Source organism: Haliotis rufescens, unplaced genomic scaffold (genome assembly GCF_023055435.1).
Source record: "Haliotis rufescens isolate VD_foot unplaced genomic scaffold, xgHalRufe1.0.p SCAF_6, whole genome shotgun sequence".
NCBI classification, from domain to species: domain Eukaryota; kingdom Metazoa; phylum Mollusca; class Gastropoda; order Lepetellida; family Haliotidae; genus Haliotis; species Haliotis rufescens.
The window spans coordinates 31,688,820-31,706,493 of record NW_025964334.1 but is presented as its reverse complement, the minus strand read 5'-3'; the positions used below and the strand labels follow the sequence as shown (position 1 = coordinate 31,706,493).

The 17,674-nt window shown below is 39.2% G+C and overlaps 1 protein-coding gene across 1 annotated transcript in view; it reads left to right on the top strand.

Moving 5' to 3' along the window:
• Positions 1–17,674, top strand: part of LOC124119156 (glycoprotein-N-acetylgalactosamine 3-beta-galactosyltransferase 1-like) — a 69,370-nt gene that overhangs the window by 34,336 nt on the left and 17,360 nt on the right. Inside the window, exons 2-4 of the mRNA XM_048386495.1 lie at positions 8,864–8,896; positions 12,796–12,890; positions 13,360–13,413. Of these exons, the coding sequence (XP_048242452.1) occupies positions 8,864–8,896; positions 12,796–12,890; positions 13,360–13,413 (182 nt within the window). The remainder of the gene's footprint in view (positions 1–8,863; positions 8,897–12,795; positions 12,891–13,359; positions 13,414–17,674) is intronic.

Sequence of the window (17,674 nt, the reverse complement as noted above, 5' to 3'; positions counted from 1 at the left end):
TATTTAAAACCTTGACTATTCACAGGTGCATTTGTCTATTTACAATGAAGCTGTATTTCTATACTATCTCACTGATTACTTGTTAATTCGTCACTGCAAGTGCCTTAATTATTTAAATTTCAGTGAACTGAGTTTATTCACATGTTAGCTTTCAAAAGTTGTGATGGATACTTGTATAATCCTGAAAAGTCCTATGAGGTGTCTCAAATTGTAATACTTTTTTCATCCTGTGTTTTTCCCCTTTTGAGTGGCTTTCTACCCTCTTCTCTTGCATCTGGCAGTGCATCTGTTCGAAAAATAACATTTATGCCTTCTTCTGCACATACCCACATATCACCAATGTTCAGGGTATGTAATAGAGCGACCAATTTAACTGGTTAAGGAACTGAACTGAACTGAAAATCAACAAATGCTTCATTAACCATTGTCTTCACTTTGATTCCAGACCCTTTATCAGTTATGTATTGTATACCACTGAACCTCCTGTGTCAATGTTAGCTTTAGTTCCAAGAAGACAAACTAATGAATGTGCCTTATAAGTGATGCATAACATCACAGGAAGTATCATATACCTCATTAATCCTAAAGATTTGAGTACAACTGACATAAAATTAATGACTACTCCAAATTATTTCAATACCTTGCGAAGTCGTCAATTAGTAATGGCATGTAATTACATTTGCTATGATCCATATAATATTTTAAAAACTCTGAATCATAATTCCACAACAGCGACAACATTAATTTGTGTATGTTCCTGATTTTAAGTATGATGCTGTGCATTTTCTTTTATTTAACAATGCAGTATAAGCAACATCCACTATGTCTGGGTACCATTTCATACAATAAACCAAGTTACCCGACCACCTGATCAATTTTATCACCTCAGGTATGTATTGCTGGAGACCTATTTCAACCTGCAGTTGCAACATGAGTTTATCATCTTAGATAACCGTTTACTTGTCCAACTTTTCTTAGAAATGCAAAATATAAAAAGTCTACCAAAGAAACTGAATAGCAACAGGGACCAGTTTAGATCCTGCCTGATGTGTATATTAAGTTTCATGAAGAAATATGCATAGGTTTATGAAATGTGCTCTGGAAAGGAACCCCACCCTCATTTGAACCATCTTATTGCAATGAAAATGCAAAAGAAATATTATAAACATTCCCACATGGGAAAAGGCACCAATTGTGAGGGTGCCGGATGCTCATACAAATTTTCATGAGGAAATATTGAACGTTTATAAGTTATGCTCTGGATACAAAATGTGACAGATGGACACACTGATCTCATTTTTATATCCCCAACTGCACTTAGCTGGGTGGGGGAACATTACCAAAACACCAAATACATTACAAATATCATGTCTTTGCAGTCCATCAAGATAGAAGATTCTGTCTTCTGTAAGAACCGGGGTCTTCAGCAATCCATGCTTGCCGTAAATGGCAACAATGCTTGTCGTAAGAGGCGACTAACAGGATCGGGTGATCAGGCTCGCTGACTTGGTTGATCCATGTCATCGATCCCTATTGCGTGGATCGATGCTCATGTTGTCAATCACTGGATTGTCTTGTCCAGACTCGATTACTTACAGACCGCCGTCATATAGTTGGAATATTGCTGAGTGCGGCGTTAAACAACAAACAAACAAATCTGTAAGAATCATTTTATTTTAAATACAATATTAAATATACTTGCTAATTCATAATATTCATAAACCACTACTGGAAATATGTACCTTCACATGTCCTCATTCTTCTCCTCTTCTCTTCTTTTCTTGTCCATGAAGTAATATCACACACCTGTCCCCATTGCACATACTTGCTCGGATAGGCAACCTTGAATTGTGAGTTCTGGGAATCTATTTTTATAATAGTTCCTTCGTTGCATTTTTTCATCCCTTTTTGGGGGCCCACCTCGTTTAACTCTGGTATCTTTTCCGTGAACCCTCACCAGAACTTCATCCCCTATCTGGTACACTGATGTGTCCTTGTTTTCTTGGTGTTTTTTAATCATTTCTGATGATTTGGTCAGTGACGACTGCAGCACATTTTTCCTGAGGTTTGCGATTGCCTCTATTCTCTCTTTAATGCCATATTCGTCTTCAGTATCCTAAAAAATAATAAAGTATTACATTTACAATGTTTATATGTCCACATATATAACATTAACGTCAAATGATATCACTTCCACTTCACATGTATTTTTACCTCCTATTCTAAACATATCATTATTTCTAATATCATTCAATTGAAATAGTACTTTGTATATGCCCCTACTTGTCACATCTTCTGTCATTGTTGCACAGGTTTAAAGGACCCGATGACAGTTATTTTTCCCCATCCCTACAAATATTTCTTTAATTTTGTAAAAAGTTTTGAAATTTGGACTTAGTCTATGAACTGAATGGAAGCAGTGTGTTTTTACCAGAGCAGAACTAAAAAACTTTTCAAGATATCTTCATGAATCTTGGTACACACATTGACCATATATTGTAGATGTGCCTTTTGCTATTTATGATGATTATCTATATTTATATTTTATTCCCCGAACTAAATGAAAGCAGTGGGTTTTATTTCTGGAATAGAACTGGAAATTGTTTCTAGAGATATCTTTCAGAAACTTGGTAAGCACATTCACCATGTAGTGAAGATGTGCCTTTTTTCTATTTATTCCCCCAATAATTGTTTTTATACAAATTTTATAAATTTATACTTGAATTGAATGGAAGTTAATTTAATTGTTTTACCTCAGTACTGTTATGTACTTCTCCATGAAACTTTGATCAATATATCTCTATGGCTGTTATAGAGTCTTTGTTCTTTAAAAAATTCAAAATATTATCCTTTTTCTTATTCTAATTAAATGACACCCCAGCAGACACTGCAATAAATCCATTAAAAGGATTGATAGTAGATGTATTTGAAATTCACCAGGTTTTGAGGGGGTCAGCATGCTTACAACTTTAGTAGCCTGTCTGTACCGTGTACCTGAGTCTGGTAGACTATATGTACCTGTAATGGGCTGTAACAATACCTGCCTGAAAACAATGCTCTACAATCCAATTCATGATATCTAAATGAGTTAATTGTGCAGTGCTCAAGTATACAAATATTCTTAGCTTTCACAAACTGGAAGATGACTATAACCTTGGTTTATCATTACAGTCTTACTAAAGCAGATATTTGTACAAAGTTTATGGAGATGTTATATCAGCTCTTGTATTCAACCTCTTCCACAAGGAGGTGAGACATACTGATAATTTACACATATCATTGTATTTAAGACTAGAGAATGGGTTGGGTATATAGATGAGTTCGTCCTCTTGTTATGCGTAATGACATAAATCCTCCATACCTGCAGATAGTTCACACTCTGCTCATCTTCTTCAGAGCAAGAGTATGCATCAACTGTATTCCCAGCTCTTGAAGTGTACTGGAGGGCAGCCCAGCATGGCATTGTATGTTAAAAACCTGTTAACATAGGAATTTATTTTTAAATACAAGCCTGTTTCTCATGTCTCCTTCAACAATAAATGTCATAACTACACTTTGGCAATCTTGATATTTCCAGAGTGCTATAAATCTGCGGTAACTTGAAGGATGCATGAAACTATATTTTGGTCAATACCTGGTCAACTATGAAATATTTGTACCTTCTGTAATGAGCCATTATAATTTCACTGTGTCATGATTGTTATTTGTTGTTCATTGCTTTAAAAAATTCAATGTCACATATCTACATTTACGATGCTTACAGTCTGAAAAGTATAAGCTTACATTGTGTGCTTCACACTGTGTGACATATCCCCACATTAAATCAAAGCTATATATTCAAACTTTACCAAGAGCAGAATGAAGGCTTTCGTTGTGTATCCTAGCATATGCTGGCAACTTTTTCCACCCAGTTGAAGCTTTCTCCTTCACCATGTTTGCTGTGATCAAATTCCAGATGACTTTTCCAATCAGAGGCTATTAAATCACAATAAACCCCCTCTGATTGAAACAGCTGGTTTGATGGCCGCATCCCCACGGAAGCTTATATTCATAGAATAGTTCTTTTTTCAGTCATTATCGGTAGGCATATTCAAATAATTATATCTACAATTACAGGTTACAAAATGCACAGTGGAGGTTACTACAATATTCCATGAATGTGTCGCAATACATTTAGTGCAGAAGACAAGATAGAAATCTACAAAGAGAATGTATTTATGTTTTGGAGAGAACAGAGAGCTTGAAATTTGGCGCTTTTCTATATACGACTGTGACCTCTTATCTTTTGCGCGACAATGAGCGATGTGACGTCATAATGGTTACGCGCGGTGTGGAACGAAAGCCTTGCTAAGATTGCTTAGTTTTCTTTAAGGATGACTACATCATGAGTAGTATAAGTAATGGGGATTCTGGACCACTTCCACTGGAACCAGATTTATACCCAATACTGCTACTACAGAGGGATTTTTTTATGCAAAAATAATGATGCGCACAAACGATCGTCATGAGACTAAACCAAATTGTAATGAAAATATTCTCTATTATTTTTACTCATACGCATACCATTATCTTGAACAAAGTGATATTTAACCTTTTTACTAAGTTCTTCATTCATTTTACACATCATAGGCTCATGGTAATGTGAAAATCATGAAAATGAATAAGTTATTTATTTAGCATAGGTTGTAGAAGTAGAAGGACACTCAATATACAAGAACATATTACTATTATATGGTGGGATTGGAACCTGCAATATATAACATCACAGTAAAAACTTCAGTCACAGTCGAGGGGAAGGGTGAAGTGAGAATGTTGAGCCTAACAATAAACAAACATACACTATTAAAAAAAAGAAACGCATAGGTGTTTTGAGAATTCCAATTAGATTTTTTTCCAAGCAACCCTCATAAAGACAACTCTTCTGTTTGATTCCCGTTAATCATGTCATGTTTGTTGTGCATTGCGCGCAAACACATCTCAAAATGTTTTTTTGTAAACGTTTATCAGCAAAAATGCAAAGGATGCACGGAAATTGCTTTCAGAAAAAGTTTTTAGCACAATGCACGTGCAAAGTGTTGGAAACAAGATTAGAGGCACTGACTATAAAATACCTTACAAAATACATCAGTTCATTACGAATTTTCTGACGTGAACGGAGATCGAAAAATGTCAAGATTAACTGCAGCTGACCGAAATATCACCATTGGACGTTTGGAAGCAGGGGAGTCCCGTTGCAAGACACTTCAACGTTCACCAAAGCACCATACCTCGACTATAGGATCGATATACCCGCACTAATTCGACTCAAGATCACCCCAGAAAGTGGAAGACCAAGAGTGACCACCCCTGCTCAGGATCGGTACATCCGGTTGCATCACCTTCGGAATCGATTTGCTACAGCAACGGACACTGCAGGACAAGTGCCTGGTATGCGAAGAATTTCCGACCAAACCATCAGAAATCGTCTGAGGGAAGTGGGAATTCGAGCGAGACGACCAAAAGTTGGACCTGTCTTGCGACGTGTACACCGTCAACAACGTGTCCGGTAGTGCAACAGAACACAGGCATGGGATCTCAGGAACTGGCGACGCGTTTGGTTCAGCGATGAGTCACGTTTTCTTCCTCAATGACGGGATGGAAGACAACGTGTATACCGACGTCGACATGAACGTTTTGTGGCGAACTGCGTTCGACAGGTGGATCGATTTGGTGGAGGGTGTCATGGTGTGGGGAGCCATATCCTACACGGGTAGATCACAGTTAGTGGTTGTCCAGAGCAATCTTTCAGCAAACCGATACATAGACCAAATTCTGTATCCTCACCTCCTCCCAACTTTGGACCGCCAGAGGGAGCTGTTCCAACATGACAACGCTCGGCCCCACACAGCACGTGCAACAGTTAATTTCCTTGTTAATGAGAACATCAATGTCCTTCTATGGCCGTCCAAATCGCCTGATCTCAACCCGATTGAACATTTGTGGGACGAACTTGATCGACGCGTCCGTCAACGTCACCAGCGTCCACACACACTGGCACAAATCGCGAACGCCTTACAGGAGGAATGGCGAAGAATTCCCCACGAAAGAATCCGACGACTTGTGCAATCTGTGCCAAGGTGTCGAGCAGTGACGGCTGCAAGAGGTGGTGTGACCAGGTACTGACCATGACGCCCCCTTGTGGCTACACATGTGCAATGACTGAACTGAATTAATGCTGACAATGACGACAATGCTTTTATCGATCACTGTGTCTAATTTCATTTGATTGTGTTCACGCATATTCTGTGTAGCTAGTCTTACATATGGTTAATAAATATCCTTATTTGAAGAGTGTATTAAGTCATGAAGATTAGATATACATATGCTAGACCTGAACATAATGAAGTGATAACATCAATATTAGCTCTAACTAGATCAGAGGCAAGACGTTTGGACAGTGAAAAGGCTGAGTGAGTGAGTGAGTGAGTTGGGTTTAACGCCGCTTTTAACAGTATTCCAGTTATATCACGGCGTGTCAGCTTAATGTGGGAGGAAAGCCCGAAGTGATGCAGGTCTCAGACGTTTACCACTTCGGTGAAACCCACGAGCACGGGTATGGTGCTGACAAACCTAGAAACATAATCGGGGCGAACCGGGATTCGAACCCACAATCATAGGTTTCTGGCGTGCCCAAGGGAAGCAATTCTGCACAGCGAATCGCGGCGCCTTAGACGACTGGGCCACCCGTGCCCCCTGAAAAGGCTGAGAGATTTGGCAGTGAGATTGTTACTGGTAAAGACAAAGCATAATACATGTACTGTCAACTTCAAGAGGGACATCAAATGTTAATATATAATGTATGATTTCTGTTCCTTATAATAGTTGTTAATTATTAGAATAATCAATGAATTTTAATTATGTACATGAATGGATTACAGTTCATGATATATCAATAGAATTTTGGTAACAAATAACATATTCATATACCGTATTCGACATAATAAGCACCCAGGGCGCTCTCAAAATTAGAAATAGGGGGCTCTTAATAGAATATTATTTTGGTGAAAAACAACAGATTTGAAAGATCGTAAATTTCGTGCTTTATGCTGACAGCCTAAAACGTTTATAAACGACGGATATTATCTTTCCAGAATTTAATTGCCCATAATTAAGGGTGCATATAACAAACGTATTATGCACGAATAAATAGTCTTGTGTACATTTATCAATCGGAAGGGGTGCTTATTGGGACTGTTCACTAGCCAATATATTAGCAAATATCGCCGTGAGCGCTTATTAGCGCGGTGCGCTTTTTACGTTGAAAATGGTATTCATTTTCTTTGATGGTTGTCTTTTTTCACTATGTTGAACTGACACTTCCACAAAGGTAATCCAAAGGTTACACAACAGTTAACTTATTTCAATTCAATATTTTGTATGGAGGCTGGGTATGCTTTTAGCTCACAGCTGCAAAACCAGATTTTCCTCACATGAGACTATGAACCTGAGTACATTCTTAAAATATTCAACACCTTATAACAATATATTCAATATATTGTTTGTGGCAGACTAACACCCCATTTTTAAATCCCAAGACTATATCTGATGAAGGGTCCACATTCACTACCAATTTCCTCTAAAAATAACAGTTACCTTTTGTGTCCCTTAGCATCAATAATCAGTATTATTGGGCAACTGTAAAAAAAAACATGAACCCTTAAATGATATCATGTCAATATGGTCACACCTAATTGTTCTGATCACAATCCCTATACAGCATGCCAGTCTATATTTATTTCCAATATCATCTTATGGTTAGTGATAAATGTTAGAAAAACACCACCAAACTTCCTTTTATTAACTCTCACAAAACAAACTTGGGTGTGGGGGAATGGGGACATCCTGAAATGCCCAGGTAATGTCAGTGTGGGGAACGGTCTGAGTAGGGAAATGTCAGTGTGGGGAACTGAGTAGGGTAATGTTTGTGTGGGGAAATTTCTGTGTGGGAAACTGTCTGTGTGGAGAAATGTATGTGTGGGGAAATGTATGTGTGGGGAAATGTCCATGTGGGAAAATATCTGTGTGGCTAAATGTCTGTATGTGTGGGGAACTGTCCATGAAGGGAAATGTCTGTGTGGGGAACTGTCCATGTAAGGAAATGTTTGTGATTGAAAATTTGTATGTGTGGGGAAATGTCCATGTGGGAAAATATCTGTGTGGCTAAATGTCTGTCTGTGTGGGGAACTGTCCATGAAGGGACAAATATGGACCTGAATGTCGCGAGCAGTCTCCTACCACTTGGGATCACAACTTCAAACTCGATATGGAAGCTGTCAAAGCATAAATGCCAATAAATGGGCCAAAAGAGAAGAGGAACCTGTTGAATGTTTTTCAGGGTGGGTTAAATCTGTGCATCCTGTTGTCATTGGTAGATTGCACAAATTTAAAAAAAGAGAAAACAGAAATGAAACAAACCCATTGTGTCCCGGCCAGCTGAAACCTAAAGCCTGGCTGACCTACATGAAAAGTTTGCTGTTGTTCCCACTGACAAGGCCTCAAATAACAAACCATTATATGTGAGAAAAAACAGTTTTGAATATCCGCCGAAACGGATACATTGCTGATTCCGACTTTGAGGTAATGAAGGTGTTAACTTTACATGACAGATGATGGAAAAAGTTCGCGAGGCAATTTGGGTTTGGTAGTCGTATGATTTTTTTGGAAAACATATAAAAAACATTAACTTTGTTAAAATATGTTATATCATATATAAAATATCATGTTGTAAATGTTTCTTATGTCTGAAAAGGGAGGAGACATCCCCTCCCTGCATCCCCTCTGTATGTGAGCCACCATTTTTAAACCGCTGACTTTTTTGTTTCAGTCACCACAACATGAAAACATGGCTCTTTAGAAGGTAATATTATTTTGAACAAATTGTAGTAAGGGCGATGCATACGCATGACTGACAAATCGGATCCGGGGTAGAATAGGTCTTCAGCAAACCATGCTTGCCGTAAAAGGCGACTATGCTTGTTGTAAGAGGCGACTAACGGGATCGGGTGGTCAGACTAGCTGACTTGGTTGATGCATGTCATCAATGCCGATTGCGTGGATCGATGTCCATGATGTCAATCACTGGATTGTCTGGTCCAGACCCGAATATTTACAGACCGCCGTCATATAGCTGGAACAGTGCTGAGTACGTCGTTAAACAACAACAACGAGTGACTAATTGGCATTTAGCTCACTCGATCACTCACTCACCAACGATCTAAGTATGCTTGTGATATGTCGTCATTTTATCTCCGACAAAACGCTTTCCATATTCAAAAGACATCTCTGCCGACTTTACGGATCCAACTATATCATGAGTATTTGTGTAACGAATCACGATCATATAGTGATGATCCCAAGTGTTCGCGAAAAGGTGGGCGTATCCTGTCCCACAAGTGGCACTATTCACAAACACATAGAATGTCAAGTCAAGTCAATTTTCACCTGAAAAAAACACGGGGACAGTTAAAGTTAAAGTTAAACAGCCTCAGACTGGATACGTCAGAGGCTGTAAATTGGCCTATTCCAAAGAATTTTGTATTTATCATTTTCCATGACGCCCTCTACATATTCCGGGTCGTACCATGGATGGACCTCTGTGTCAAAACCACAAGCATGGCAAGGACGGTAATAAAATGAACAAGCCATGCCATCATGTCACTTAAGGTACTGTGTTTGTGCCAAAACTGGGCATCAATTGACAATGTGTTGGACAGTCTCATTAAATCCATTACATAATCTACATTTCATATCTACATTTTGATGCAAAATCACACATTGACGGTTTCGAGTGGGAACCCGCCGTGATATTGCTGGAATATTGCTAAAAGCGGCGTAAAACAATACTCACTCACACTTGAATTGGAAGTGACTGTTCCTGTGCAGCAAACAGAAAGCCTTCTGTTTCACCTTTCAGGTCAGCTGACACACTGCACATAAACTCTATGCAGTGGTCGTTCAGATAGCCTCTTTTTGAAAAACTGAATCTGGGCATATTTGATGTGGCACTTGGCTTGGTTGACACTCATTTCTGTACCGTCCAGCAGACGAAAACCATCAACAAAATCAACACCGACATTGAGATTATGTCCCACATCCTTGGCTCGTTTTAGAAGACTGTGGGATCCTCAGACAAATTAATGTGTGCAAAAGTGAACAAAACAATTCTATCATGAAGAACCCCAACGTTAATCAAACCACGTCCACCCATAATGACTGGTAAATATAAGCGATTGAGGGAAGAGCGAGGGTGGTGGGATCTATTATCTGACATAAATCTTCGTGCGAGGGTGTCAGTACCCTGAATTTCTTGTTTCGTCCAGTCAACAAAACCAAAAGAATATGAAAGGACGGTTACAGTATAAGTATTTGTGGCTTTGACTTTATTGCGAGCGTTCAGCTCTGAACTCCAGATTTTCTTTTGTCTACATTTGTAATCTGTCCAAAGTTTTTCCTTGATATTGGCATTCTGGACTTTGTCCCTAATCTGCATCCCTAAGTTCGTATAGGCCTGACCTTTTACGAGATCCTCAATAACTCCTCCAAGTAAACTGACTGATCCACCCTCTTCTACCTTGCCACGTTTCAGATGATGAATGTTGCATTTTTCGAGGCCAAAGAACATGCTGATATCATTAGAAAAGGACTCGACAAGGAGAATCTGTTTTTTTAATGTGGATCCTCCATTGGCAATAAGTTCAAGGTCTTCCATGTAAAGGATGTGAGTAAGGTGTGTTGGGGATCTGTGTTGAGGAGGTCCAGGATGATAACCTTCCTCTTTGCTAAGCAAAAAAAAGCTTAAAGGATTTAGTGACAAACAGAAAAGCAAAGAGCGAAAAGAATCGCGCTGAAATATTCCTCTTCTAATAGAAATGGGTTCCGAAGTCACCACCTGCCCCTGCGAATACATCTCAAGTTGAGTTGACCAGCAAGTCATTAAAGACTTGAGTAAAACAAGTAGTTGGTCGGGGAAGTCAATACATTCCAGAGACTTCAAAATCCATTCGTGAGGTACAGAATCATAAGCTTTTCTGTAGTCTAACCAACATATTGAGCGGTTACGGTGGTAAGTTTTAGCCTCTTCAAAGGTCATTTTCTGAATTAGTAGTTGATCCTTACAACCTAGACATCCCTTTCTGGCATCTCAATGAGCTAGCACTATAAACCGGCATCAGTCCGGACTAGTACAAGCAGCCACACAAACACACACACGTACATGCACGTCGCTATATAAGTGCAATAATCTTGGACGCGACGTTAAACCCCATTTCACCTCACCTCCTCGAGGTTACAGATGCTGGGTATAGACCACAACTGTTTTCAAAACCTTTCACTGGAATCCAAGGTGGGTCGTTTCTCATTACTGCCATTGGATGTTTTTGATTGCCTGTAAAAATGTTTTTCATTAGATTTAAACAATTTGTTTTGTCGGATGAAATTATTTTTCTTGTCAAACTTTCTATTTGTCCAAACCTTTATTTTTGCTTTCAGAGAATCAAGAATTTGATTAAGAATCTTCTCTGTTGTCTTGTATTTTGTTTTTAAAGTTTTCCAAACTGATTTTTGCCGTTTTGACATTGATTGCCCCGAGGAATGTACTTTTAGGCAAAGTTCTATCCAAGATATGTCTTTCCTTGTTTCGTTTAGTTTTATTTGGAACCGGTTTTTCTATGGAAGATTTTGTTTATTACCCTTTTGTGGTTTATTGTCTTTGGAAACTGTATGGAGTTCCTCCAATGTTCGAGCAGCAACATACACGCAACAGTTAATGAACAGTCCGCATTGAGAGTGACAGTGATGATTTAATTTAATTTATCAATTTCTGTGGAATTTATTAAAATGTTTAATTGGCCTCCCTTTCTCAATGGGTAAATCACAGGTTTGATTATAGGATGACATAAACAAAATATACAAAGGACCATTAGTAAGATCATTGACAAAAGAGGGGTCGGAAGAGGGAGAAAACTCAAAATCTTCGGGGCAACCATCAGGAATTTCATTTATGATCCCATGTGTGGGTCATCAGTGACATTTTCATCAGGTAATTTAGGAAGAATAATGCAAACGTTCATTTGCAATTTCGGGTCTGCTACTGTTAGAACTGAGGGTTCCTGCAAAGGCGCCTGACGAGTGTTGGCTATTAGCCCACCAAGTTCACGGAGCAAATATAATTTCAGTCGCGGGAGCTGGTCACGGATGTTTTGTTCTGTGAGATGTACATTGGCATGGCTTTGTCCCAATGCTGCTTCAACAATTTGCCATTTACTCTTGGTATTTTTTGCCACCCTGTTGCTTTCGCACACTCAAGAAGTGTGGACTTAAGTTGTTGCGTCCAAGATATTCTTGGGCGTGTTCTGTGCCTCCCCCTGGGGCAACTACTGCTGTTATTGCTGTTTTTGTGTTGTTATTATTTTTGCCGCTTCTTGATATGTGTAACAACACAAGGCACACAGATCTAGACTTGTTTATGCTAGTATGATAATGCTTGTAAGGCTTTATTTTAAATGGAGTGTTATTCTATAGCATCGTTTTCTCAGAAACAACAAAGCCAAGGGAGCTGATATTTCGTCAGGATATGTGTCACTACAATGACAATTTACCCGTTTTTCTTAACATTTAGACAAAAATCACATAAGAAACAGTTTGTTATCCTGCTTTCTGAAACATTCACACCAATTAAGGTTTAATCTGAGGTTTTCTGTGCGTTCGATGTAAATAATCTGTATCTATGCATCTAATAATGTCTTTCATTCCTTGTAGATTCCATAATCCTCGTGCGAAATGGTGGAGCATACCATCTTTGGTAATTGTCGCGCTCCTGTATGTGTGCTATGTGTGTCGGAGAGAACAACCACGTGAGTCTCAATACAAAAAGGATGTTTATTTGTTTGTTTGTTGTTTAACGCCATACTCTGCAATATTCAAGCTATATGTCGGCGTTCTGTAAGTAATCGAGTGTGGCCAGCCAATCCAGTGACTGCCATCATGAGTATCAATCTACACAATTAGAAACGAAATTGTGCACCAACGAAGTCAGCGAGCCTGTCCTTCCGTTAGTCGCCTCTTACAAGCATGGGTTGCTGAAGACCCATCCTAACCCGCATATTCACGGGGAAGCAACATTCAGAGAATAGTTCCAAGAGACATATTGCTGAAAGTATGTTACCAATATGTCAACACAGACAATTCCAAAAGTATAAGACAAATATATCCTGGAAATTTGGAAAGTGTAAAACAAACACACCTCGACATCATGAAAATGTCATTTGTATTATATCATGCCATTCTTGACAGTATGTTACCAGTACATCATAACATTTGCAGAAGCCATCCGAAACACATCAGACCTTACATGGAGAAATGCTAGTTTGCGGAACAGTGAGTATAAATAACCATCCGGCCATTTGCTGGTCTATGATACACCACGGTCAACACAACATCAAATATCCAAAAGTCATTATATATACGTTCATATTTATGTCATATATATAACAATATATAATTATTACAAAAACACCCGACCCCACATGCACAACCCCACATCCACTAACATACATACAGGCACGCACACACAGAGGAATACATACGTTTAATATACGTAGATACCCAAATACCCCATCCCTCATGCCATATATACACACATGTATGCAACCATCCATGTACGTGGGTAAACATGCGCGCAATAAGTCAGTCACATTTACGCATTGACTGGTTTTGCACATTGACTGGAATTTTATATATACTGTTATATATAAATTGTATTAATTAAAGCCTAAACGTGCAAATTTAATCAAGTTTATTTCGTAATTCAGGCCACATGGCCCATAGTACAGTTGTAAGATAAATTAGGTTTTAGGTCACATGTCAAGAGTGTTACATCTCTGTCGATCTCATTTAAAATAATTTATATAAATATAGTGAGTGAGCTAAATGCCAATTAGTCACTCATTGTTGTTTGTTGTTTAACGCCGCACTCAGCCATATTCCAGCTATATGACGGTGGTCTGTAAATAATCGAGTCTGGACCAGACAATCCAGTGATTGATATCATGAGCATCGATCCACGCAATTGGGATCGATGACATGCATCAACCAAGTCAGCGAGACTGACCAGCTGATCCCGTTAGTCGCCTTTTACGACAAGCATAGTCGCCTTTTACGGTAAGCATGGGTTGCTGAAGACCTATTCTACCCCGGTTGGTTGGTTGGTTGGTTGTTTAACGCCGCACTCAGCAATATTCCAGCTATATGACGGCGGTCTGTAAATAATCGAGTCTGGACCAGACAATCCAGTGATTAATAGCATGAGCATCGATCCACGCAATTGGGATCGATGACATGTATCAACCAAGTCAGCGAGCCTGACCACCCGATCCCGTTAGTCGCCTTTTACGACAAGCATAGTCGCCTTTTACGGCAAGTATGGGTTGCCGAAGATCTATTCTACCCCGGAATCTTCACGGGTCTATCAAGCTTAGGACAATAATATCAGAGGATTTAAATAAACTTGCAAACGTAATATTACCTATATAATATTTCTGTGTTATGAGGTAAGAAAAGTATTTCACAATTGAATATATTTCTTACACAAAAAAAAGACAATGTCATGGTATTCATCCTCTAATAAATGCAGGTCACATTCTTTGCATATGGATTCTGTATGAAGTATATTTAACAATGACCTTTTGCGAATAATGTTGACTCGAACGTTGTAAAGAGATATTCGAAATTTACACATTGCTCCAACTAATCGTTTGTCTCTGAGTACTGTTATGTATAATTCGGGTTGCAGAAGAGATTTTATATTAGCAGAATGCACTAAAAAAGTAGACGTCTCCAAACTGTGGTATCTTGATTGGAAATATATATCTCTTAAGCATCTTCTAAATGCAGATTAAAAACATGCTCTTATCACAACATATTGGAATAACCAAATTGAAAGGTGAGTTGAAATGGGGTTTAACGTCGCGTCCGAGATTACTGCACTTATACAGCGACGTGCACGCACGTGTGCCTATATGTAGCTGTTTGTACTAGTCAGGACTGATGCCGATGTATAGTGCTAGCCTTCTGAGATACCATGCCGCAGTTTAACATGAATAATGCCCCATTCAAACACAGTTTACAGACTCCGAGGTGACCAGTCCTTGTTTTAGCCCCCTAATGCCGAGCGCCAGACAGGGAAACAACATGTACCATCTTTTAACGTAATTTGGTATGACGCAGCCGGTGGTCGAACCCCGGACCACCCTCCCTCGGGACGGACGCTCTACCACTGGACCACGGAGGCGTTCGCAAATCGAAAGGGATTTTGTTGTTGGTTTAAATATGATTAAACGTATTGTACAAAACAGTTAGCTAGTGGGGTTATGTGAAATGGGATTAACTTCTCGTTTAAGATATCACTTATGTATGCATGCTCGTGTGGCTGCTCATACTAGTCGTGTTCCTGTGCATGTGTCAGTTTAATCGTACCAGCCAATTGAAATACCATACCTCAGTTTTCAATGAATATCCCATTCAGACACAATGTACTAATTATGAGATGGTAAATCCTTGTTTTAACCCCTCGTCTTAATGCCGTGCGCCAGGCAGACTAACACGAACTACAATCTTTTGACGTCTTTTTGACGTCTAAACTCGAACTGCTCTGGACTGAACTCCAAGATCTATTCCCTGTTCACCTCTATGTAGCCAGCCGCGTCCGCTGAGTCCTCACAGTCAGTAACGTGTCTACATCCATATGCATATGGTCTTGTCGTTAGCGATTAAGATATTTTGATGGATTTAATTCCAATTCTGCAAAGTTGGATATGCTCTGTCAAATCATAATGTCCTATAACGGCATAACTGACCTACTGACCTGGAAAGCTCTTTCCCTTATCTATAATACCTTTCTGAACGGTTCCTAATAACTGTGCACATCACCTGCTTTACCAGTGTTATCCTCTGTGTGTCTGCAATATGGTGTATACGTATCTTCTGTGTGTCTGCAACATGGTGCATACGTAGTGTCTATGTGTCTGCAGTGTCGTTTATACGTATCGTCTGTGTGTCTTAATATGGTGTGTACGTATCGTCTGTCTGCAATGTTGTGTATACCTATCGTCTGTGTGTCTGCAAAAAAAAGTGTATACGTATAGTCTGTGTGTCTGCAATATAGTGTATACGTATCGTTCGTGTCTGTATTGTGGTGTATACGTTTCCTTTGCATCTGCAATATGTTGTATACCTATCATGTGTGTGTCTGCAATGTGGTGTATACCTAACATCTGTGTTTCTGCAAAGTAGTGTATACGTATCTTCTGTGTGTCTGCAATATGGCGTAGGCGTATCTTTTGCACGTGTTATTTTTTAACAGGAGGAAGCAGCGTGATGAAAAGGTAGCTCAGTTGTTGTTTCTTTAAAGTGTTTAAAGGTCGCCTTCTGCCATAGCAATTTCGGCTGACGTGTCCCTCTTTGGGACTCACGTATGTGAGTAGGGTACACATATCTATTGCAAGTTTTGGTATTTGTAGAATTTCTGTTTTTGTATTGATATTATTTCTATTTTCGTGTATTGATATAATTTCATTATTATTTTTGGCTGCTCTGTTTATAGTGTCAGTCCGTGATCTTTAAACTATAGATGCATCTGTTGTTGTAGTTGACAAGGAAGGTGGTAGTAGCATGCTCATATATAAGTATGCACTGGCTGGCGTTTGTCGTAATTTGACCACGTAAGCAATTTGACAAGATGCGGTAGGTTACTGGGTCTCACCCCATTTGTCACACATCTCATTTGTCAGATAGCTTAAAATCACAAATGTCACGGCTGAGTTCTCCCAATGTCTAATGCCTGTAACCCAAGTGGTAAATGGATTAGTCCGGATCATACCCCATTTATCAGACATGAGAATATAAGACTTAAAATATGTGTCCCTGTTCAGATAAAGAGAGTGGTCTGACGTCTTTAGATAACGTAACATAATATCGGCCTAATTCAACGTCATGTTAACCGATGGCACTTAAGACCTGAGAAATCTTACTAGAGATAAGGAGAGCCGTCTGACGTCTTTAGATAACGTAACATAATAACGGCCTAACTCAACGTCATGTTAACCGATGGCACTTAAGACTTGTGAAATCTTTCTGGAGATAAAGAGAGTGGTCTGACGTCTTTAGATACACGGGATGTAATGTCGGCCTCATTCAACGTCATGTTAACCGATGGCACGTAAGACTTGGGAAATCTTACCAGAGATAAGGAGAGCCGTCTGACGTCTTTAGATACACGTAACATAATGTCGGTCTCAGCTAGCGTCATGTTAACCGATGGCACGTAAGACTTGAGAAATCTTTCTGGAGATAAGGATTGTGGTCTGACGTCTTTAGATTCATGTAACGTAATGTCGGCCTAATTGAACGTCATGTTAACCGATGGAACATGATACCTGAAAAGTGTTTCGAGTGTTGACGAGTTTAAGATACACGTAACATAAGGTCAGCTGACGTCATGCTTTCTCTGACTGATACCATCTATTCGGTGTTGATACAATACCCATACAGTAAAAACTCATTGATCCGGACCCCGATATTAATTCGAATGACTTCAGTTGAAAAGCCTTTTCGGACATAACACCAAATGGCCTGTCGGGCC